The sequence below is a fragment of the Cervus elaphus genome, chromosome 18 (assembly GCF_910594005.1).
Source record: "Cervus elaphus chromosome 18, mCerEla1.1, whole genome shotgun sequence".
Lineage (NCBI taxonomy): Eukaryota > Metazoa > Chordata > Mammalia > Artiodactyla > Cervidae > Cervus > Cervus elaphus.
The window spans coordinates 68897213-68922636 of record NC_057832.1 but is presented as its reverse complement, the minus strand read 5'-3'; the positions used below and the strand labels follow the sequence as shown (position 1 = coordinate 68922636).

Sequence of the window (25424 nt, the reverse complement as noted above, 5' to 3'; positions counted from 1 at the left end):
GCCCACATTCGGCTTATTGGTATTGGTGATTATTGGGGTTAGTGCCCTGGACAAACCTAGACAACATATTAAAAAGCAGAGACATTACTTTTCCATCAAAGGTCCATATAGTTAAAGCTATGGTTTTTCCAGTAGTCATATATGGATGTGAGAGTTGGACCATAAAGAAAGCTGAGCACCAAAGAATTGATGCTTTTGAACTGTGGTGTTGGAGAAGACTCTTGAGAGTCCCTTGGATTGCAACGAGATCCAACCAGTCCATCTTAAAGGAAATCAGTCCTTAATATTCATTGGAAGGACTGATGCTGAAGCTGAAGCTCCAATACTTTGGCCACCTGATGCCAAAGAACTGACTCATTTGAAAAGACCCTGATATAGGGAAATATTGAAGTGGGAGGAGAAGGGGATGACAGAGGATGAGATGGTTGGATGGCATCACAGACTCGATAGATATGAGTTTGATCAAGCTCCAAGGGTTGATGATGGACAGGGAAGCCTGGTGTGCTGCAGTCCATGGGGTCACAAAGAGTCAGACATGACTGAGCGACTGAACTGAACTGATCAGATACTTCCCTGAGCTAATGAGAGACTGTGTATAAATGTAAAGAGCTCACTAACCACATTCTAAACAAACTCAGGTGAAAGAGGCCCATATCTGGGCATACCCTGGGGCACATACAGAATACAAGAATAAAGAGGAGGAAAAAACACATCTCAGAAGTGCCCAAACAGAAGTATCATAAAAATCAAGATGACTTTAGATCTGTTCTCCATACCGAACCTGTCAGATTAGAATACCAGGGAGTTTTGGTGTTTTGTTTTTTTAAGTTTAGATATATTCACACCTATCTGGGTTGGGAATCTGAAACAGTAAAAGCTCTTCTGCTTATCAAGTAAGTTTGTGAACCATCTGTAAAGTTTTTTGGAGGGGGAGAGGGGGTTATGTTGTAGCCCAACTACTTTATACTTGCTGAGGTGTCGTCTGTGTATGTAGCCCATCAGAAAGACATTCTCAGACATGCAAGGGCTTAGGAAAATAAACATGTTCCTTTCTTTTAAATTTTAAAGATATGTTGCAGAAGCTGAAGTGGTAAGGAAGAATAGAGCTCAAGAATAGGTCGCATAGGCACGGTAATCAGTAAACCTACAGAGCAGTTTAAATTATTATTTTAAGTCTGGTTATCCAGCAAATACAAATGTCAGAAATTGTTCTTAAGATAAACTGTAGAATGGAAAGTCAACATTGTGCCTGTGTTCTGGGTCTAAACCCTAGAGTGTTGTTAACAGAAATAAACAAGGGAAGAGGAGGTAAAGGTTTGTTGTGTTATTTATGTGAAATAAGTTTGTACCAAAAAAAAAAAAAGTTATTTCCTGTATTATTTTAATCTTTAGAGAATTGTTAATGGCTAAAGAAAGATTCTGAATAGTATTGGTACCAGTAACTGCCATTTACTCTGGTAAAAGTAGATTTTTACCAGGTCTTTACCTTTTACTAGTACAAGGGGGTTTGCTCTGAGCTAAGCAGCATGCTAACAACTCTGCCTTCATCATCTCTGCTCAAGGCCACAGCTGTGGTTGCCAGGCCCTTTCCCTCCCACCCACCGTTCTTAAGGTTCCTAAGATCCTGAACCAGTAGGTGGTGCCGCTTGAACCCCAGGCTGGCTGATCCCAGAGCTCTTCTCTGTCCCTGTGCTAAGATGAAAAACTTACAGGTAAATCCTGGAAGATTCAGAAACAACTGGGACATCTCAAACACTGGAGACAGAGAAACAGAACTCATCATAAAGTAGACCAAAAAGAGCACTGATAAGCACTTAAAAGCAGAAAAGGCACAGAGTACTTTCTTCAACCACAGGGCACTAGAATTATAGAAAACACAAAATTATAAACTTTAAAACCCAAATACTTAAGAGATTAAAAAAAAAAGCATAATCCAAGCACTATGGAGTACATAAGAGACCAAAGCAGACTAGACAGAAAGTAACAAGAAGGCTCCATAACCCGATTTGAAACAAGGACAAATATTTACCTGTAGAAAAATTCATGGCTTTATATATACAAGATCTAGATCAATGAATATTTAACTCAAGAAGGCAAATAGAGAAACTAAAGAAAACAATGGAAGTCCGAGAAAGAAATCAATAAAGATAAATATTGACCTTAATTAATTAGAAAGAGATTGTTAAGCTTGATAAATCCTGTTGCTGATTTTCTCAGAAGACCAACAAAATAGACTGATTTCTCAGAAATCTTAATTTTTTAATTGAGAAAAAATATCTAGACACGTTAATGAGGAAGGAGGCCTGACCACAGAATCAGAAGTTGTTTTTAAGTTAAAAATGATTACTAGTGCAATTCTGGGCTTAAAATTTGAAATGGATTAGACAGTCTTCCAAGAAATGGATTAGACAGTCTTCCAAGAAATGGATTAGACAGTCTTCCAAGAAATGGAACTTATTGTAATTGATACAAGCAGTTGAAAACCTGAATAGAACAAAAACCACAGGAAGATCATCAGAGAAGTTTCCTGCCCACTGTTTTACAGACTAGTTCTTGCAAACTTGCCAAGAAGAGTTACCCAAGCTAAATTCCACATAGACTGTTCTCGTCCTAATGTGCCGATTCAGGACTTGACTTTGGAGGGGAAGGGTGGGATGCAAGCATGTTTGGCTGTGATGAGGTTGAAAGGTCCCATGTGAGAAGAACCCCGCCGTCCCTGGGAGCTGGTTCTCTCTTCCCAAGTACATGCCCACTTGCATCCAGAGGCTGATGACCATTGTGTTCTCAACCCTCAGCCAGTTGGTGGAAAATAATAAAGCATTAGGGAAAATGAGTCTGAACCTAACACCCACAGCAACTTCTAAAATTTGGTGATCAAAAGAGGGAACTGTTCCTTACTTTGCTTAGGGGAAGATAATGGGGAGCTTTCCTTGAAAGGAAAGTGTTCAGACAACTGGATTGATATGCTTTCTGAATTTGACTTTTGTGAAGTTTCATAAGTGCCCCCACCCCATCCTACATGGGACACATGAGTAGAGAGCGGCCAGTTCCTGGGACCAACGGCCCTGCTTACAGTTCTGCCCTTCTCCATCCTCTCCTCCTGGGACTCCTCTTCCTTGCTGGAAGGCTGCCTGTCTCCACCCCACTAGTTTATTCTGCTGTGGCCAAGACTCTGGCTTCCTGCTGAAGGTGTGCATGGAAACCCTGCTGTCCTTAGTGGCCTGGCTGCCAGGCCCGGGGACAGTTTGGGCTGCTGCAGTGGCACAGAACTTGCATTCCCAGGAATTGCACACTCCTTCCCTTTTTTCATGCCCAAGAGGTTGTGGAAATATTGTACTACCAAAAAACAAAACAAAACCACCCTGGCATTGTTTAGGACTCTTTTGATATTTAGTGTGTTAGTCATTCAGTTGTGTCTGACTCTTTGCGAGCCTAGCAGGCTCCTCTATCCATGGAACTCTCCAGGCAAGAATACTGGAGTGGGTAGCCATTCTCTTCTCCAGGGGATCTTCCTGACCCAGGGATTGAACCAGGGTCTCCTGTATTGCAGGCAGATTCTTTATCATCTGGGCCACCAGGGAAGCCCCTTTCTGACCTTTACGATTCCCCCGAATTATACAAATGGTGATTATGCTCTGAAAGAAAATCTGAGCCTTGTGATGATACCAATGGTGGAGGGGGATTATGATACCACAGGGGAGGGGTGGTGAAAGCAAGAGAGAAGGAGGGAGAGGGAGAGAAGGGAAGAAGCCGTGAGAGGGGTCATGTCTGCACTTTATTATATATTTATATATATATTTAGATGGCTCAGATGGTAAAGAATCTGCCTGCAGTGCAGGAGTCCTGAGTTTGATCCCTGGGTCTGGAAGATCCTCTAGAGAAGGACATGGAAACCCAGTCCAGTATTCTTGCCTGGAGAATTCCATGGGCAGAGAAGCCTAGTGGGCTACAGTCCATGGGTTGCAAAGAGTCAGACATGATTGAGTGACTATCACTTTTTTCCCCATATTTATATTTATATATAATTATAAAACTAAGATCATGGCATCTGGTCCCATCACTCATAGCAAATAGATGGGGAAACAGTGGCAGACTACTTTTTTTTTTGGCTCCAAAATCACTGCAGATGGTGACTGCAGCCATGAAATTTAAAGATGCTTGCTCCTTGGAAGAAAAGTTATGACCAACCTAGACAGCATATTAAAAAGCAGAGACATTACTTTGCCAACAAAGGTCCGTATAGTCAAAGTTATGGTTTTTCCAGTAGTCATGTATGGGTGTGAGAGTTGGACTATAAAGAAAGCTGAGCACCAAAGAATTGATGCTTTTGAACTGTGGTGTTGGAGAAGACTCTTGAGAGTCCCTTGGATTGCAACGAGATCCAACCAGTCCATCCTAAAGGAAATCAGTTCTGAATATTCATTGGAAGGACTGATACTGAAGCTGTAACTCCAATACTTTGGCCACCTGAAGCCAAAGAACTGACTCATTTGAAAAGATCCTGATACAGGGAAATATTGAATGTGGGAGGAGAAGGGGATGACAGAGGATGAGATGGTTGGAAGGCATCACCGACTCAATGGACATGAGTTTGAGCAAGCTCCAGAAGTTGGTGATGGACAGGGAGTCCTGGCATGCTGCAGTCCATGGGGTCTCAAAGAGTTGGACACAACTGAGCAACTGAACTAAACTGATATTTATTTATTATTATAATAATTATGTGCACTTAATAAGGTGAGGAATTCTTGGCTTACCTTCTGCCCCTGCGGCAAATTGTGCTGGGGACCTACCACCCTACCTCTTCTACCTGGAATTTAATCTCACTGTTTCCCCTTCTTCGCCTCCCATCCATCCATTCTTCACCCCGTGAAACCTAGTTGTCTGTACCACTTCCTGAACGCTCTCTCTTCCAGAGCGCCAGCCAGCTTCCCTGGCTTCCTCAGAATCAGAGCCAGCGCCCCCCACCTTTGTGTGTAGCGCTGTCCTGTTGGCTCTTGGGCCTCGTGCTCTGGGTTTTCCTTCACCTTCTTGGCAGTTCCTTCTCTGTCCCCCCAACAGGCCCTGCTCCTCTGCCTGCCTCTTATATGGTGATGGTCCTTGGGCTCTGTCCCTCTGCACAGCCCCCGGGTGACCTGACTCCTCAGTCACCATCCTCATGCGCCTGGTGTCCCTGCAGAGCCCGGAACTTGTGGGGGGACAGTCAGCTGCTGCTCATACCCCACTGAGAGTTCCCACAGGCCCCAGCGTCAGCGTGTCCAGGACCTGACTCACTGTCTTCAGGCCACATAGCTGGTCCTTCCAGCCCCCATTTTCACAGGCTGGGACCCAAGGGGATGTTTCTGTCTCACACCCCTCACAGCTGCTTCTTCATCAGGTCCTGTCAGCTGCCGATCTGTTTGGAAATAGCCCAGTGCCTTTTCCCCACACCAGCCTCCGTCATCTCTTCCTAGGTCTCGCTGCCTCCAGTCTTGTCCTCCATCCCACTTCACCCCCATGGGTTCTCCACATCAGAGCCATTTTATACATTTATTGGGCATCTCCTGTGTCCTGGGTCCTCTGCCACACCACAGCCCTAAGTGGTCTGGCCACTCCTTGCCCCCCAAGTACAGGCCAAGCTCCTTAGTGTGGCTTAACAGGCCCTCTCAGAGGCCTGGCCCTGCTTGTTTCTGCAGAAGACTCTGAGCACGTGTGCCACACCCCGGACACCCCATGTCCCCTGGTCATTCTGCGGTCCCGGGGCGGGGGCAGTGCCTGACCTCCCAGCTTGTGCTATTCCTGCCACCCCACCTCTCTGCCTTGCAAGCCCGCAAGTGTCAGCCTAGGAGTCACTTCCCAGGAAGCCTCCCAGCTGTGTGTTACTATGTTCTTCCAAAGGGCTTCATAGCAGCTGAGTGTGCCTCTAGAGAGCACTCTTCACCTGGCTGATGCATTTACCTGGTTCCTCTGTTAAACTTAGAAGTTTGAAGGCAAAGGCTACGTTGTATCATTGTACATCATTGTTTCCTCTGCATCCAGTAGTGCCTGGTATATGATACTTACCACTTAAATACTTTATCTGGGCAGTGAATGCTGGCTCCATTGTATTACACCCTTTCTGCATTTATTGAAACCTACTATATCTCATGGACTAAGTTATGGCACTTAATAAATGCAGTGGGAACTCAAAGTGTCAGAATCCTCAGAGAAAGCGGGCTAGAGTGAATTCTTGACTCTGGTGCCACATAAGTCATAATCTGTTCTGGAAGCGAGAGTTTTTGTATAGTTGGGAGTTTATTCTTTTAAGTGCTTTTGTGCATCCACATAGTTACCTTTTGTCTGCCTTTACAGGGGTCGCTGAGGTTCATCCAGCCTGCCACCCTAAGCAACAGGGTGCCTCCATCTTCTCTTTAACTTTGCTTCTTCTTTTCCTTGCTGTCAGTGTCTACCTGACTCGTTTCCCTTCACCACTTCAAATTCCATTACAGACCTCACTGTGCCAGCCACTAATGAGCTGAATAAGACATCTGCCCTCAAGTGCTTCGCTTCCTTGTTGCTTACTTAGCAAACATTAATTGCATGCATTCTAGGTCCTTTTAAGTGTTGCCCATCTTGACTTCAGAACATGTCCTTGAAATGGCCAGTTTTCCAAATAAATCATGGCTGTCAGCTGCTTTTGTGTGACTTGCCTCTCTCCTCAAAGTCATGTGTGAAAAAGAAAATTGCAGCTTCTATCTGGTGGGAGCTCTGCTGTTTTCAGAGGATGCTGACCCAGCACCAGGTCACCCCACAGTCATGCCCTGTTTAGCCCAGCTCTGCTGGTCCACGTTGGAACCTGGAGAGCCTCAAAGAGACATGCTTCCCATAGCTTGTGCCCCAGCAGCATCCTAGCCCCTTTGAGGTCAGAAACAATAATGCGTTCATCTTTGGTTTCCTGGTGCCGGTGTATGTTTGTGGAATTAGCAAAAGGATGGAAATAGGGCAGGAAGGAGAGAGACATGGAGAAAGGGAGGGAGAGAAGGGGGGTGAAACTGAAATTGAGAGATGAGATTTCTTCCAGGGTAAGAAGTTAGAGGTGTCAAATGGAGGATTTGGTCAACTGGTCCATTGCTGCTTCGTGTGTGTGAAATTTCCTCCCAGGGAGTATCTGATGTGCTGGAAGAATCTGATACCATAAACCCTGAAACAAATACTCCAAACCTGGAGAGTTTCCAGTAAGGTGAGAACTAACAGTAGGATAGTTATGTAATGGGAAAAATCTTGAAACTCCTGAAGATTACAACTCTAATGAGGAAAAAACCCGAGCTTTCTGAAGAAATCCACTGTTATGAGCAGCTGTAGCAGTAACTTCTGATTAACATGTATTGTTTCCATTATGAACCTCAAACCATCTAGATTTGAGTGTCCTGTTATCTTTTCTCCACCTGCCCCTAAAGCAAGCTCGTTTGTGTTGCTGGGTTTTAGTAGTGTGAAAAGGTCTTTATTTTTTTCTGCTCCCATTCAATACGCAAATCCTATTTGGTATTGATTTTAGAGCAGAAGTTAAATTGGTTTCATCTCACATGCCAACTTCACTGGATTGGCTGTGGCTTACTGGAGCGTTCAGAAGGGTTCGGAAGCTGTATATAAGCTAGAGGGGGAAGTTCCATGCAAAGAGGTGAAGAGGGTTGGAGAGTGTACATGCCAAGTGTTTGCTATCCCTGTTCAAGAGGAAAGTAACCTGGTGAAAGCAGGGAATAGCATCCTTCGGATTTTGACTCTGAAAAGAGTCAACAGAAATTGTTTTAATTTCATCTTCACTCAAAGCCTGAGACTGTTGGTTTTCAGATCATGTTCTACAGTGGTTTGAATATAGTATCTTTATGAATAGGGAGAAAAACAGAGTTGAGTATATTAACAGTGTTTACATCTTTTTCTCTAACCTGTTGATATCGGATCCTAAATTGGACTTCATGACTGTAGAGAAGGGCAGCAACAAGAGACTGTTTTAGAAGTTCCTCCAAAATAAATATTTTCCAGCGGTTATTTCAGAAGCAATTTAAGCTTCTGAAACTTGAGTTACAGCTGGACTCTCCTTAGCCTGTAACTTGCTGTCCATGTTGATAACCTGGAATCTAGAGGTGTGCATTGGGAATTAGAGGGTGCTGAGGAGTGGCTGATAGCTTTGACCTGCCACCAGACAGAGCAGGCATTTCTACAAATGTGTGTAGCACTGTCCACCCTGAGGAAAACACAGAACACACAGAGCCATCTCATTGGAGGCCTTCCTTTTCAGATGGGGAAACTGAGGCTTGACCAGTGATTTTAGCTATCCATACCAATAGCGACTTGGTCTGTAAGCCCCTGGGCCCTCATAGGCGGCCAGTAAATAAATATTCCTGGGTGTCCTTCATGTCAGTTATAGACACCGCAGATGTAGTGAGAAGACCCTTGAGCCCCCGGCCTCAAAGACCTTTCCTGCTAGTGAGAGGAAACAGACAAAAGCAACCTGACAAATAAATGCTTTAGGCTTCCCAGACGGCTCAGGGATAAAAACCTGCCTGCCAATGCAGGAGACTCGGGTTGGATTGTTGAGTTGGGAAGATCCCCTTGAGGAGGAAGTGGCAACCTGCTCCAGTATTCTTGCCTGGGAAATCCCTTGTACAGAGGAACCTGGTGGGCTACAACCCATAGGGTCACAAAAGAGTCAGACATGATTTAGGGACTAAACAACAACAACCAGTAAGCACACATTAAAAAAAAAAAAAAAAATCCAAGGTGACCAGGAATGCTGCTTGGAGAAGTTAACATTTGCACTTAGCCTGGAATGATGTAATTAGATGTAATTGGTGTTGTCAAGGTCTTGGGGAAGACTTTTCCATGCCAGAGAAATAGCAAAAGCAAACACATCCAAGAGATGAAGGAAACTCAGTGACTGGAGTAGAGGGGATGCACAGGATCTTGTCCATTAGCCCTGATGTCTGCTAGGTTGGTGGTGGTGGTGGTGGTGGTTTCTTGTAGGCCTTTAACACTTTTATTGCACTTGCTGAAATTGATTTTAAGTAAACCTTTGCATTTGGTTGGGCAGTGCCTGCCTCTCTGTATAGAGAGACTATTAAGAATTCTGTAGATTGAGGTGAAACTTGTTACGGGAATAACTTCCTTTGAAGGAGGTGTGTGGTACAGGTGGGGCCCATTTCTGCTCCGGGGAGCTTGTGCAGGTTGGTAGGGGTGCAGTGACCAGTGACCACAAGCAGATTAGCTAGGTGGGGAGGGAGCAGAACAACACCATGGAGAGCTGACCTGCCCCCTAAACAATCTCGCCAAGCTCCCACTTCCTCCTGTGTGCTGGGCAGTCCTGCCCTGGCTGCCTGCTCATTGTGTCCCAGGACACTTTAAAAGCAACTTATCACAGAAGGGACCTGCTCCCACACATCTGAACTCCCTCATCTCAGCTGCTGGCTGAAGTCTGGGCTCTGGCCCCTAAACTGGAAACTGGTGAGTTGTATACACTCTAAGCCCTTTCTCTCCTCCTTGGTGCCTCTGTCCTTGGTTGCCTTTCTCCCCAGTCCCCTCCCCTGGCAAGGCTAACCTGATCCCTCCTAGAGGAAGCCACCTCTGCCCTCAGCCGGGCTGGGCTCCTCTCAGCTCCCCAGCCAGTCCACTTGGCACCCCGCTGGTCCTTTCCCTCAGTGTGGCCTCCGGGAGGCTGTGAACTCCTTGTGGGCAGGGAGCAGGTCATAGTCATCATCTTGGCTTCCTGCACCCAGTAGGGCTCCATCCATATGCAGTAACAAATGAGCGGCTGAGCAGGCCGTCTTCATAAGGAGTGATTTTAGCTATTTGTTCTCACCAGAGGGACATCAAGGGAAGATTACTGCTGAACATGGGTAACTGTTTTCTTCTTTATATTCCTCTGAATTTATTGAAGTTGCTTACATAAGCAACTATCAATTACTTTTAGAAATTTTTGTGGGGAAATGTATGCAACATAAAATTTATTATTTCAGCCATTAATAAGTGTACATTTCACTGACATTAAGCACATTCAGTTTGTGTGCAACCGTCACCAGCATCTCCAGGACATGTTCCCAAACAGAAACTCCATACCCAATAAGTAATAACTCCCCATTCCTCCCTCCCCCAGCCCTTGGCAACCACCAATCTACTTTCAGTCTCTTTGGGTGTGACAAGTCTGGGGACTTCATGTAAGAAGAATCATACAGTATTTGTCCTCTTGTGTCTGGCTTATTTCACTGAGCATGATGTCTTCAAGTTTCCTCTATGTTGTAGCAAGTGCCAGAATTTCCTTCTCTTAAGGCTGAATAATATTTTGTCATATGTATGTACTGTTATTTTGTTTATCCATTTATCCACTGATGTACATTTAAGCTGTTTTCACCTTTTGGCTATTGTGAATCATGCTACTGTGAATGTGGGTGTGCAAATATCTGAGTCCTTGTTTTCAACTCTTGTGAAGGAAAGAAGTGGAATTGATGGATTATATGGTAAAATCATTTTTGCAATTTAGAAACATTTTAGATGGTTCTGAAATGGTCATTTCAGCTCAAACGAAAGGTCACCTTCAGACTGGGGATGGTATAGAAATGCAGGGTGAAATTTCAGACCTTTGTTTTCATGACTTGTCTCATGCTTGGTGACGTGAAATGTTTTGTTTTCAAGTGTGGTTTTAATTTTTTTCTTACAGCATCAAGCTGCTAGCTGTGCAAGAACTACTTGACAGAGAGGCCCTGGAAAAGGTAAATATTTTATTCTTCCTACCCCAGATTCACAAACTTAGAGCAGAGTGCCACACACAGGAAAAAATCAACTCTCTATTGCCAGAGACAGCATTTGCAACAAAGTTGGTCTGTTATTTTGTATTCGTAACAGTCAGTGAACCATGCAGATTTTTAATAAGAATGCCCCCATATTGCTCATAGGCCATTAACGCTTGCAAACTCTCTCTTGCTTGGCTTTTTCAGAGTTGAGAGAAAGCAGAGGCTCGCCTTGCTGTGGGCCAGGCTCTGGAGCAGGCTTTCTGTGCCTGGAAACACCACACACCCGATGCTGCCGGCATGCCAGATTCTGTACCTCCCTCCATCTCTGCTTGTGTGTGTTCTTGTCCGAGCTTGTGAATGCTAAAATTGAGGCAGTGAGGTTAGGGAACTTGCTCTAATTAGGAAAATTAGCTAAGTGGCAGAGTAAGGATTTGAGCCCCATAGTTTTATTTCTAAAACCAATGTTTTTCTTCTGTTGAATAGTCAAGTTCATGAGTTTGAACTCCTTTGGGGACTACTTCTGCGGTTTGGGAAACTCCATCCTACACGTGCCCTGCAAGGAGCTAGTCAGTGTCTTAGTTCTCCACGTTCAAGTCAGGCACTCAGCTGGGGACCTTTTGCCAGTTGTGGGTTCAATCCGTGTGCTGGGTGGCCCAGGTGGCACCCCATTGGCCTCCCACGCAGTTCCCCTGGGTGGCTCAGGGCTCTTGCCGAGTATGTGGCCGTGGTCACTAATGAGACTCTCTAAGGGTAATGAAAAAGAAAATGGTTAGCGAGATAAGCACCCAAAAGATATTATTCATATAATTTAAAATATTTGAGTAGTGGTCAGTCCTGGTTGTCATTAAAGCAAAGTCTTTAAGCACCAGGAAGTGATGTGTGGGGAGGGAGGTATCTATCTGAACTCTGGCTCTGAATTTCATGTCCCTCCAGCCTTATTTGTATCACAGATGGAACAAGGGTGGTGCTGCCTGCCTGACCTCAGAGAGATGACATGAGAACCAAATGAGTTAGTGCGGCGGAAGGGCTTCCTAAGTGCCAAAGTTCTCAACTCATGAATTCTTAACTACTCCTATCAATTCTTAATCCAGCCTTTAAAACATACTAGGTGTACATGAAGATTCTTCGTATGTTCTTGAAACTTTAAAAAAGTTACCCCTCCATAAACAATTTTCTTCTCAGTATTCACTACAGGTATTTGTTTACTCTTCAATTAAAAAAAATTAGACAAAACTGGTAAACACATGGCGACCATGTGCTAAGGGGTATCAGCACAATAGAAACACAGGCACCAAAAAATACCTATAGCTCTTTAGAGTTGTGTTAATACCCTTTGTGGAGAGGCTCCACAGCCAAGCCGCTGTGGGATACTAACAGCTTGTGGAGTCCAGCAGAAAGGGAGCTACCATGGAGTGGGCTCCCCGTGGAGTGGGCATCCTTACTCTGCCACTTAGCTAATTTTCCTAATTAGAGCAATTTCCCTAACCTCACTGCCTCAATTTTAGCATCTACAAGCTTGGACAAGAGCACACACAAGCAATAGTGTGGGGTTCAGACAGCAGGGCCCAGAGCCACCTCGTCCTTCTTAAGCGGGTTATCTTGAGTTATCAGCCTTCTCTGTGGTTTACTTTCCCAGTCTGTAAAGTGGGACTCTTTTTAACCCAAAATTCACAGAAGATTTGAGAAGATTAAGTAGACAGCCTATGTAAAGGACTTAACACCATACCTGGCACTCAGTGGTCCTGCAGAGTCAGCTACTGCCTGTGTTTTTTTCCCTTCCTCTTCCTCCTCCCTCCCTCCCTCTTTCTCACCATGTCTGATGATGATTTTGTACTGTTGCCCTATCTCCATAAATGAACAGTAGAAAAACCAATAAAGTAGTTTAAATATGCACAGGGGCCAGCTAGAAGTCAAGGTCACTCAGTTTCCTTCTTCCCTCTTTCATTTGTGTGTTCATTCATTCATTCACACTACAGGCTTTTGTTGAGCTTTCAATATGCAGGCAAGTAGCAAACATTTCTAGAAAAGCCCAGAAGTGATCAGTAGACTTGAGCTTGGCAGCCAGTTGTATTTTGAGTGACACGTGGCTTATACCTGGCTTAGTGCTATTTTTTGCAATAAGATTGGTTCAGTTCATGTTAGAATAAGATACATTCCCTAAAGAGCCTATGAATTACAGATTCTCACCTACGCAGACAAATTAAAGAATCACCAAGGAAAGTTCTCAGTAAACTATAGCAACAGCTTTGCTACTCAGAGTGTGCTCTGAAGACTGACAGCATTGTAAGCATGTTAGAAATGCAGACTCTCGGGCCCCATTGCCTGATTCAGTTTTCATTCTGACAAGACCCCAGGTGGTTCACGTATACCAAAGTCCAAGAAGTTCTCCTGAGAGTATCAGTTATTATCATGATCACTGCTGTTGATTAGTCCAGTTTCATAGAGAACCTCTAAGGTGTCAGCTTTTTGCCTTAGTGGGCAATCAGGCTTGCTTTCTTGTGTCAAAAGAGAAGTAAAACACCAGAAGTCTATTTGTAAGCACTTAGTTTTTATCTCTAGTTTGCCTGCTTTTTCCTTTCATTGATAAAATAGGGTTAGTTAATTTAATAAGTGGAGCCAGCAAGAATGACCTCAGATACACATCCTACAAACCTTGCACCTCTTTAACTATCTTTGCAGTTGGGCTTCATGTGGCAACCTGCTTTAGGGTTTTGCAATTACTGAACTCCTTAGATCCTGCCACAACAGGGCTGGTCCCTTCCAGACAGTCCCAACAGTGGGGACTTACACATGCCTTTCACTTATAAGATGGAGGCCTTTCTGAAGGAGTCATTTCCCTCACAGCTATTTGTAGGTTAAATTTCACTAGCAAAATATTTAAATTATGTAAAACATAAAAGGCTACAAACCAGCAGGAGCAGGTTTGTAGCTGCTGCTACAGCTACAAGAATAAGACTTTTAGTGCTTTTTCTTGCTAATGTTAGACAGTGTTGTGATATTAGCATTTTAGTTCAAAACTAGCAGCCATTTGTCTGACTTGTACTTTCCCTGGCTTTAGGTGGAGAGCTTGTCCATTTTAGGAAGTACCAAGGCTTTGTGGGTTTCTATAGTGCACAGAGGAACTATGGGGAGACTGTTGTAGGAGAGCGGGGGTCCCCTCCCAGCCCCGGCTGTTTAGCCATTAGACCTGGCAGACTGCCTTCCTCAGAGGCCCTGGCCTCTTTCCTTATCCACGTAACTGCTTTCTGTTCCTCCTGTGGATCTTTCCTCTAAAAGTCATTAAAAGTCGGGTTTCACAGATGATCCTTGATCACATCGTGAAGAGAGGAAAGTTCTCCTTTTCATGCTCTGTTAATTCTTTCTCTGCTCCTTGATCCAGTAATTCTTAACTGGTTTGAGGGGCTTCCGTGTTTCATCTGAATGGAGAAGAGAATGGTGAACACCTGCCCAGTGATCACCATACACAGAGCAGCAGGTTCCCAGTTTTTACCTCTTCAAACACTTTGTCTGAATTCAGGTGTCATCGTTTGGTATGGAGACTGGGAATATCTGGGAGGTCAAGTCTCTGAATTTCTCTTCTCTATCAATGTTACACAAAGCCATTTCCCAGACAAGTGACAGTTATTTGCCATTTATTTAAAAAATAAGTTATAGACCATACAATTAATAATTGCTTCTTGTTCTAAAGATCTGTTAGAACTTTGAGAAGTGATAGTTGTTCAGTTGTGTCTGACTCTTCGTGACCCCATGGACTGCAGCATGCCAGGCTCCTCTGTCTGTGGGACTTCCCAGGCAAGAATACTGGAGTGGGTTGCCATTTCCTTCTTCAGGGGATCTTCCTGACCCAGGGATCAAACTTGTGTCTCCTACATTGGCAGGCAGATTCTTTATTGTTTGAGCATAACTGTCAGGATATGTGACCTTTCTTTGAAAAAGTGTTCGGTTTTTTTTTTTTTTTGTCAAATGTCTATTAGGTGCCAAGAGCAAGGACTTGCTCTGAGACAGATGTAGGTCTTCCCACCTTCTCTGTTTTCTGTGCTTTAAGAGCAGGATGCTTTTGTTTTTCTGAACTTAAGTCACACAGACTTGTTTCCCAGGCTTTATAGATAGGCCCCATCTAACGCCTTTAAACGTGGCATTGCATGAAAGGAAACAAAAATATTAGTACAGCTTGATTTAGTAAGATCACTTTTCAATGACCCTTTCAAATAGCTTCCTGCAAAGCTGCAAATAATACTTTGGCCGTTCCCTCCAGCTGGAGGTCACCCTCTCCCTGGAAGGGCCAGAGGGCAGGGCACCAGCTGACCCTAACCGAGACCCAAGTCTGCCTGAAGAGCTGTCTGTGAGAGCCAGGTCTCCTGGGGGTTCAGGATGCTCAACTCATAGTCATCGCCTATCCTATCCCACCTCGGCCGCCACCTCATTTGCAAAATTGTCTAGGACAAAATGCCTGCCAGTCGCCATGCCTGCTGCTGCGGCTAGACATTTTTCCTAGAATTTCCATTGTGAAGTCTCACTCTTAGTCCAGTTTTCCTGCAGGTAGAGCAGATGACCTCTGTGGCCTCATGCTTTCCATGTGAGATGAAGCATATATATTTCACCAACAAGCCTCAGACTAGAAAAATTGAACGTGGTGTTTGCATACGGTGGCGAAGCAGGGACTTTTCCAACTGAACCCTAGTGGTCAGTAATGTGGGAATTAGAAGTTAGTAGCTTCCTGCATGAAACTCTGCTCAATGTTATGTGGCAGCCTGAAGGGGAGGGGATTTGGGGGGAGAATGGGTACATGTATGTGTATGGCTAAGTCCCCTTCACTGTTCCCCTGAAATTATCACAACATTGTTAATTGGCTGTACCCCAAATCAAAATTTAAAAAAAATTTTTAAGTAGTTAGTAGCTTCCTGGAGATTTTCAGAAGGAAATAAGAGGTAAATGATTATCACATAGATTTGTATGAATAAACTAAGGATGCCAAGTGCTTGTATCTCTAATTGATGGTGGTGGTATGTTATAAACATACACACATGCATATGTGTGTGTGTTTAGTCGCTCAGTCATGTCTGACTCTTTGTGACTGCATGGACTGTAGCCTGCCAGGCTCCTCTACCCATGGGGATTCTCCAGGCAAGAATACTGGTGTGGGTTTCCATGCTCTTGCCCAGGGGATCTTTCCAACCCAGGGATCAAACCCAGGTCTCCCTCATTGTAGGCACAAATATAAGCTCTAACTCTGTTATTATGCTGTTTTGGGGTGTTTTGCTCTGTGATTTAGACTTCCTGTTAATTTAGTTTGTGCAGCAGTTGAGTGCTCATGCTGTGCCTAAATCGTACTACATGCCAAGGGAGATAAAATTATAAAAATACACTTGAATGGCATATATGGAATCCCAGAATGCCAGAGCTGAGGGAGGCTGTTTAATCCACTGAGTCCAGCCCTGTCATCCGTCACTGTGCAGACAGCACACAGAGGTGTTGAAGCGTCCTTCTTGCCGGGGCCCATGGCAGTTGTGTTGTAGAATCAGGACCTGCCCCAGTGGACTCAGTTCTCGTCCAGTGCTCTCTTCAGCGTGACCACCACCTGTGTTCTCTTGTCTCATTTATCCTGGTCTTCAGCTTCAGTGGACTTTATGGGGGCTTCTGTCTCTGCCTATTCCAGGACTGGGAGCAGATCCAGACAGTTGGTCCCTGGTCCAGGTGATGAAGAATTTAAACCCAGGTCTTCTAATCCATGTGGCAAAACAGACATGGACTTGTGCTGTTTGTCTCCATGGGCACTCCTTGGTCCAGCAGGGAAGACAGAGAACATGGGCTGGAGGTTGGAGGAGAAGGAAATCGGAGATTCAGGGCTCAGGATTCGGACACTCTTGGGGGAGCATCTGAGAACAGAGGAACTCTCAGTGGTGTGAGGGCTGCAGAGAGTCAGGGACGACTGCAAAGGATGGCCATGAGGAACATGGAAGAGGACAGAGAACATGCTCCAAACATGCCCTCTGTAGGGTCAGTGTCGAAATGAATTGCTTCGAGAATCTTAACATAAAATGTGCCTTTTACAAAACAGTACTCTGTGTGGATTTAAAAATATCAGAGTGAGATTCTTCAGCAACCTGGATTTGTTTTTGTCCCATGCCTAGTCCTTCACATTGTTGTTGTTTAATCACTAAGTCATCTCCAACTCCTTTACCACCCCATGGACTGTAGCCTGCCAAGATCCTCTGTCCGTGTGATTTCCCAGACAAGAATACTGGAATGGGTTGCTATTTCCTTCTCCACGGGATCTTCCTGACCCAGGGATCAAACCCAAATGTCCTGTACTGCAAGAGGATTCTTTATGGATAAACCACCCAGGAAGCCCATGCATGCATGCATACTCAGTCGCTTCAGTTGTGTCTGACTCTTTGCAACCCCATGGACTTTAGTCTACCAGGCTCCTTTGACCATGGGGTTTTTCAGGCAAGAATACTGGTGGGTTGCCATGCCCTCTAGGGGATCTTCCCAACCCAGGGATTGAACCTGTGTCTCTTGCATTGCAGGTGGATTCTTTATCACTGAGCCAGCAGGGAAGCCTAGAGAAGCCCATAGTCAGAGCTTAATTTGAATGCCATCTTGAATAATCAGTATTCATGTATCTGTTAGATTCTTTAAGTGGGTTGAGCCAATCAGTGCCTAATTATGGTTAAACTCTTTGTACTCATGTTCCTGGCTAAATCCCTTCCAGCAGACAGCTTGCTACTTCCTTGAAGGGCTAATGAGCAGAAATGGGGGCCCCTGTGGAGCTCAGCCTCCTGCTGTTCACTGCTTGGAGTCTAGCTCAGGCCCGCAGGGGCCACCACAACCAGCTGCTCACCAGCTCCACTTTGCAGACTGCACACTTGGGTCCTGACCCCATTCGGGAAAGGGCTTTTGGCTGGAATCCCCCGCAGGCCCCTCAGCTGCCAGAAAATGGAGCATCTTGGTGAATTACGGGCCAGGCTTCACAGCTCATTGAACTCCTTATTTTCTTTATTCATGCTCTTTTAAATTTTCTCCTATTCTTTTAAAACCATCACACTATACCATGTATATTTAGGGGCTCCCACTACCTTTCTCTTATTATGAAAAGTTTTGTTTGAAGTGAGCAAAAAGTAAAGTTCACAAATAGGACTTTTAAATTGCTTTCAGCTTTATTAGTTTTCAAAGATAATTAAAGTAAGCAATGAGGGATCATTTTAAATGTACTATCACATTGGAAAAGGTTTTTAAACAATAATATGTAATACTGAAGTTGTGATAACACCAGCCTCCCCATTCATTGAGGAGGGCGGTGATAAGGCACTGTCCTTTTGTAAGCTCTGGGGCAGTGTATTTTATTGCCTTTGAGATGTCCCTACGCTATGACCAAGGTAGATTCCTAGGAGTGTATCTAGAGGAAATGATCCATAAAAGTGTGGAAAAGCATTTGACAGCATGCTTTATAATTATGAGTCATTGCAGGCAGCTCACTGCTCAGTGGGAAGGGTGAGTTTAAACAGTCTATGGTAGGTCTGCCCATGGACAGGTGTGTGGTGGCCATTAAAACTGATAATCATTAAGCTTTGTATAAATTTTATATAATGTTTACAAAAAGAAGGATAAGCAGTCGTGCCTGCTTTAATTACGACTATGTAAAAGTACACATATTCATCCTTCCAACCAATTTTTATTAAGTACTTGTGTCAGGCTTTGTGCTGGGCTAGGAGACCTATACAGCTGTTACCAAGACTATTATCTTTCCTATCTACCTGTGACTCACATCAGTATTGAGGAAAACATTAGCAATTACACAAATGTGCACTTAAACACAATAGTGATAAATACTGCCCCCCCCCAAAAAAAACACCAAAACAAAATTAAGTCATGGTTGGTGGGGGGCACTTAATGCTGTCATAGCATCAAGGAAATATGAAAAAAAAAAAAAGCAACAGAATTAGGTAATTCTTTTTTCCTTTAAAATTTCCTTTATCATTCATTTAGTACTCCTGGAATCAAATTTTTAAGATCCCATAAGACCTCCAATGATGGCTGGAGGAGCCAGGGGGAAGGAACAAGGTGGACGACAGGTAACCTGGAGGATGGGGCTGTGCACCAAGGCAGAAGTGCTCTCTGAGTGCCCTGGAATCCTGCATGGGAGGGTCTCTCTCCATCAAGGCAAATGATCATGGGCCCTCGAGTCAAAGCTGGCAATAGCTAGTTTTCATACGTAAAGTTTTATTAAAATGCTGATACACCCATTCATTTACCTGCTGTCTGTGGCTGCATCACACTCCAATGTCAGCATTAAGTAGTTGCTACAGGAAAGGCATATAACCCACACAACCCCAGTTATTCACTGCTTGGGTCTTTGCAGAAAGTTTGCCAGCTCCTAGATCAGTGGTTCTTGGCTTCTGACCCCGTAAGTATCAGGTGAGAGCTGTGTGACGCCATCCAGAAAATGCACATATGAACCTATACATGTAGTTCAATGTACATATTCTTGAGGCTTCTCCATGAAGTCCCTCAGGTTCATACTTCTGGTCCTTGATGAAGGTAGGACTCATTTCTCTACCTCAGAAATGCTGAAATATCTTCTCTCATTGCAACATGGTAGCCTAGTGAGGAAATGTGTCTCAGAGTGGATGGCTAACCCTTCCCAGGAAGGCACAGTGTTCAAGGTCTGCAGGGAGGGTCCTTCACGTGGTAAGAGGTCAGTCAGATTTTAGATGAGCCATCCCAGTGGCACAGGAACAGCATCCTTTGGGTTACCTTTCTGTGATTTATGGCTTGATCCCATATTGGTTATTCTAAGGAGATTATCTGGTTCATAGAATACCCGTGACCCCATTCTTCTCCCCTTTCTTTCTAGCATCATTTTCTTCCCTGGTAACTTGAGACATTTTTAGGTCTCCTGAAATCTGAAGTGTGTTGCTACTTGTCCTACTTTCCTCTCCATTGCTGTCCTATTTCTCTTCTTTCATGTACTCATAGTTATCTTTTTTTTTTTTTGGCTGCACCCTGCATAATGTGGGATCTTAATTCCCCAACCAGGGATTGAACCTATGCTCCTTGCATTGGAAGCGCAGTCTTAACCACTGGGCCTCCAGGGAAGTTCCGTACTCATAGTTACCCTGAATGTAAATTCCCACCCTACACAACCAGCCTCAATCCCCTTTCAGGTGTCCTTAACCCTTAGGAGCCTAGCCCCTATCCCAGTTAATCTAATAAATCATAGTTTACTCTTACCAACTTCTAACCCCAGCATTTTTACTAAAAATGTTTTTTGCTTCCTATTAAAAATTATTGTGAAACAATTTTATATTGTACTTAAAAATTATATATGCAATTATCCTTTTTTTGGGGCGTATGTACCTATTTCTGTTTCTATCAGTTCAGTTGCTCAGTTGTGTATGACTCTTTGTGACCCCATGGACTGCAGCACACCAGGCTCCTCTGTCCATCACCAACTCCCAGAGCTTGCTCAGACTCATGTCCATCGAGTCAGTGATGCCATCCAACCATCTTATCCTCTGTTGTCCCCTTCTCCTCCTACCTTCAATCTTTCCCAGCATCAGGGTCTTTTCCAATGAGTCGGTTCTGTTTTTATAATGCATGAATAATGCTTTTGTGTTAAAAATATTTTTTAAAATTTTGAAGCCATTTAGATACAGTGCTGTGAATTTAGGAATGGAAAAGGGAAGGAAATCATTCCTAGAGCTTGTCTTATCTAGGTGAGTTGCATGCCCTGGGGAGCCTGAATCAACTACCTGCGATGGTTGTCCTTAGGGACACTCTCCTTGATGGTTCTATTTCTTTGTCTTCATACTAACATCTGCATTACTTCTTAGCCTCCTAATTGATTCTGGATTTATAGAGCAAAAGAAGAGAAGTCTTATAATAGCCATGTGGAATACAAACTTAGGTAGGGGCCAAAATAAGGCCTATAACAAGAGCAGAAGGATCATTTCATTCATGCTTGGAAGTCAAGGGGGCCTTGAAAAATCAACCCTGTCCATGCTTTGCTGAGAATCAGTTTATCATCAACTAGAGAGAATTTTGCTGGCCTCATCTGTGGTGTCACTTGCTTTCAGCCTGACAAAGTGTTTTTGGTATTTCTTATAAGAAAGGTCTGCCAGGAACAAATTCTCATAGTTTTTTTTTTGTTTGTTTGTTTTTAGTCAGGGAGTGTATTTCATCTTCATTTTTGAAAGGTTTTTTTTTTTTTTTAGGTATAAAATTCTTCATTGTCAGCACTTTGAATATGTCATTCTGCTGCCTTCTGACCTTCATTGTTTCTGATGGAAATTTAGCTGCTAATCTTGTTAGAAACAGGTGGATTTTGAAAGCGACTGTATTCCTGGGCACCATGTTTTAATGAAGGGGCTTCCCAGGTGGCACAAGTGGTAAAGAATCCACCTGCCATTTCAGAAGATGCAGGAGTCACGGGTTCAATCTGTGGTCAGGAAGATCCCCTAGAGAAGGAAATGGCACCCCGTTCCAGTATTCTTGCCTGGAAAATCTCATGGACAGAGGAGCCGGGCAGATTATAGTCCATGGGGTCACAGAGAACTGATTCTGAGCCCATACATGCCCCATTTTATTTGGGATGGGGTTACAAGTGGCTCATACTTACTCAGTGTCCTGAATCTCATTCAACTTTAGTGATACAATTTCATTTGTTTGAGGAGACTTCTAAGGCATTATCGATATAAAGTCCAGCAAAACATTTCACTTGGTTTGGGCAAAGATAGAAATGAAAGTACAGAGCATTATGATATTCTAGTATGACCAGAGACTTCGTAGTAAGAAATATCTGAGCTTGATTCTCAAATTATAGGTTATGAAATCAACTGAGTAAGTTATAGTCATCATTTGTTTCACTGTTGTATATGGATGGGTAGATGGATGAATAAATGGATAGACAGAAGGATGTATGGATAGATAGATACAGGTATACATACATAGTTGGCAGGAAGACAGCATATATTGGATTGCCATATAAAATTTTATTTATTGCTATGAGTCATGGTCAGAAAGGCTTGAAAACTGCTATTCTAGACCATTTTTTTTGGCTTGAAAGAGGGGAAGACAGCCTGTTCTAGGATTTTTTTCCAGCACTGGAAAGTTTCTGCTTACTCTCGGGTATATCCTAAGCACTTTTCCCGCCTGCTTTATTAGTCTCTTAACTCTTTTTTGCTTTTCAACAGTAAGAAAATATGCCCAACTCATTGCATCCCCCTCAAAATTGTTGCATGTAGTCATCATCTTATACAAACACTCACACAACCATGATGACAGAAGTTATATACAATTTCCTATTTTATTTGGCCCACCCTCAAATGCTTCTGTTATCAGGAAATGCTAACAATGAGTTGGTACTGAGAGAACTTTCAATTCACTGTTTTAGAGAATTCTGAGACTTTTTGTGAATGATTCATTCATTCATTTCTTGAGAGCATGACTTTGATTCAGCAAAGTATAGGCCAGTTGGGAATTTTAGATGAAACAGAAGGGCAGGCAAGTGAAACTCTTTGGTTCAGTTGCTAAAAAGATTTATGCTGCATGTTCTCAGTAGGTAAAATTATCCTGATTGAGTTGGTCATTAAGACCGGCTTTGCCAGAATTAATTCAGTGGCGAGATCTATCCAATTGTTAACTACCCACTTAGAATGAGGAATTCCTACAGTTGATAAAATATTTTTTGTGAATCTTTGGGAGACATTGAAATGGTGAGTTTGAACCTTAACAAGACTCCAAACTTCTGCGAAAGCATCCAACCCACCTTTAGAGATGTAGATCTGTCTTTGTAGAAATTCAGAACAACATGCAGATATCCCTTATGAGAATAATCCAAGACCCCTTTCTAGATTCTAGACTCGTTTCCTCACCACACTCAGTATTGCCACCCCATTTCTTCTCTAGCCCTAGGTCTGTCCCCACTCACCCTTGTCCATGAAATGCAGGCTTATTTCCTATGCAGAATTAACTAGGTTGGAAGAAGACAGCCAGGGAAAACAAGGCAACACCCTATGTATGAGTTACTCTAAAATTACCTGCCCTCCTAGTTGGTGGTTAGTGGCTTCCTACACAAGTGATCAGCCACCAGATTTCAATGTTCTGTAGAAACACTATTGGGTCACTGAGCATCTTCCTGATATGTCCAGCTCTAGGGATCCAGAGGGACCAGAAGCACTCAGGACTAAAAGTCCCCACCGTTTATAAGCTGAAGGGCTGAACCTGGAAGGGAAGGTAGCAATTTCTGGGGTTTTGCCTGAGTTTCCAAATTTGCACCAGCTCTGAGGTTGAGTGGGGGTGGGGGTGCTAGAGCCTTCCCTGCTTTTTTTTTTATTATGAAGTCATGAGACAGTAGTTTTACATTACTGCTGATCTTCTCTATCAGACATGCTTTGTCTCACTCCCTCTCTCCATCTGGCTGAAACCTCTAGTTAGAAAATAAATTGCTGTATATTGATTGTTCATTTTGTTCCTCATCACCCAGACGTCCTTATTATGCACTTAGCTTGCTCGGCTGTATTTGTGAACAAGAGAGGAAGAAGTAACACTTATTTTTAGCCTTCATGTTAAGATATGACAGGGACATTTTTAAATGTTGTTTTGATGCTTAATTTATTTAGTAACAGCACTTAATCACCTTTTATTTATGAAGAAGAGAAAAGTGTATGTGTGTGTGTGCACTTACACATGTGCTGTATGGATAAAGTTCAAGCCAATTTTAATTGATATTTGTAGTATGACTTTCTAGAAAAGTGAAATTTCTAAAAAAAAGTGAATGCAGAGAGAAAAGTTAAAACATATGCAATTACTGCTTGGTCTCTATAATTTTTGTTTCAATTCTTCATTTGTATGGTTACCAGAGTAACCCTCCTGAAATGCAAGTTTGACCCTTTTACTGCCCTCCTTGTAGTTGCTTCACCTGGAAGCCGAGTAGCTTCCAAATCCATTCATGCACGTGGGCTTGGGTCCTGGCTCAGCCATTTGCCCTATGGGTGATCTTAACCCCTCTAGCCCTATATTCCTCCTTTCTTGAGCAAGGATACTCCTCCCTTGCAGAGCCATGGTATGGTCGCATCCCGTGATGTGTGTGAAGAGCCAGCAGTGGTGCTTGGCATGTGGCAAGCATGCCAGTAAAGGCATCCGTCGTCATGCCTGCAGGGCACGGTCCTGGCATCCGTGTGGTCCCCATCTGGCTGCAGCTTGACCTCAGTGACACTCCCCTCTGTCCCGTTAGCTTTCACTCCACCCACTTCCAGTAATTTGAAGGGAGCCTGAAAAGCCTGTAAAAGTAACATCAGTTTGGCCAATTTTAATTTCCTTTGGCCAAAAACGTGATGAGAAAGGAGTTGACTGGAAGATAGTTTGGGGGTCTGCCTCTCCATTCCTCCCGTTAGCACAGAAAATTGAGAACCAGGGAGTCTCAGAACATTCTCCAAGATAGAGCGCTGTTTCATGAACTTCCGCCTATAGTTCTTGCTGCCATAAAGTGTCTGGGAATGAAAAATTGTAGGTCTTTCTATCCCTGGCTGCCCACACAGAAAAGAACAATCAAATCTATGTGGTTTGCCCTGAAATAAAATAGGAAATATGCAGGCTTTGGAGACTAGGATTTGGCATAATGCAAATCAAAATAAAGTAAGTCATGAATCTGTAATACTTTCACCCACAGCTTTGAAGTCTTAAGATTATTGCTCTTGAGAACGGGAGGCTGCATAAACACCATTTAGAATATAGCTGGAGGCTGGCATTTTATAAGAAAAATGGCCACCATAGCAGTCTCCCTGAGGGTCCATAAGTACTAATTCTGTTTAATGTGACAGTTCCTAAATAACTCTGCATTCTTCACAGAAACTCATATAGGAAGTGCTGGAGCCTTGCCGTAGAGTGAGTCTAAGAGAGATCTAGTCTTTAGTGTTTATGGATTGAGAAAATGTGTCCTTGGGGTTTTAAAAAATATGTAAGTGTTCGTGTGGGAGATTAGGGATGGGGTACTAATGTAAACTGCCAGCTTTGTTCTGCTCCTCCATGATTTTCTTCGGATTTAAATACCTACCTGGTTGTTTCCCACCCTTTTATGTTGTCTTGCTCCCCCTCTGCCCCTACCCTTTCTCCTGCTAATGAGTAAAAATGCTGTTAGTAATCAGTTGTGCTGTGGGATGGTTTGTTGGTGCTTAGAGACAGTCCTTGCTCCATCTATACCCATCTTATTCTTTGAGCCTGTTCACTTGAAAATGTCAAAGAGGAAAGAAGACTTGAGAAAAGAAAGAACCGTGGTTGGCTAAGTCATCACGGTTTGTCTTAGGATATGTTAACATCTGCTTGATGGAGACGCCTTTTTGCTTTACAAGGAAAATGTTGTAATATATATGGTTGACATTTCCTGTTGAATTTTTGGTTCAGTGTATCAGTAGGAAGTACCAACTGAAACTCTATGCCATCCACCTTCATTGTTGGCGTGTTTCTCCAGCCATGTAAAAACATTAGGGTCTGTGGAATGGCATATTTGGTCCAAGCCATGGCAGGACCATCTCAGGGTTTCTGCTGTGACTTGGGGTACGTAACTCTGCCAGCAATTCTCTTGTATGCTTCTAAAATAGCTGCAAAAATCCTCCAAAATGCTGCTATTTTCAGAACTGCTTCCACTTAGAATAATTAGTTTTAATCATTACTCACAAGTGTGGTCTC

General features: G+C 43.5%; 1 protein-coding gene across 2 annotated transcripts in view; it reads left to right on the top strand.

The window, feature by feature from the left end:
- Nucleotides 1-25424, top strand: part of EEPD1 (endonuclease/exonuclease/phosphatase family domain containing 1) — a 127847-nt gene that overhangs the window by 74929 nt on the left and 27494 nt on the right. For both annotated transcript variants that reach the window (XM_043872085.1, XM_043872084.1), the window contains exon 3: nucleotides 10664-10715. In XM_043872085.1, coding sequence (XP_043728020.1) covers nucleotides 10664-10715 — 52 coding nt within the window. The remainder of the gene's footprint in view (nucleotides 1-10663; nucleotides 10716-25424) is intronic.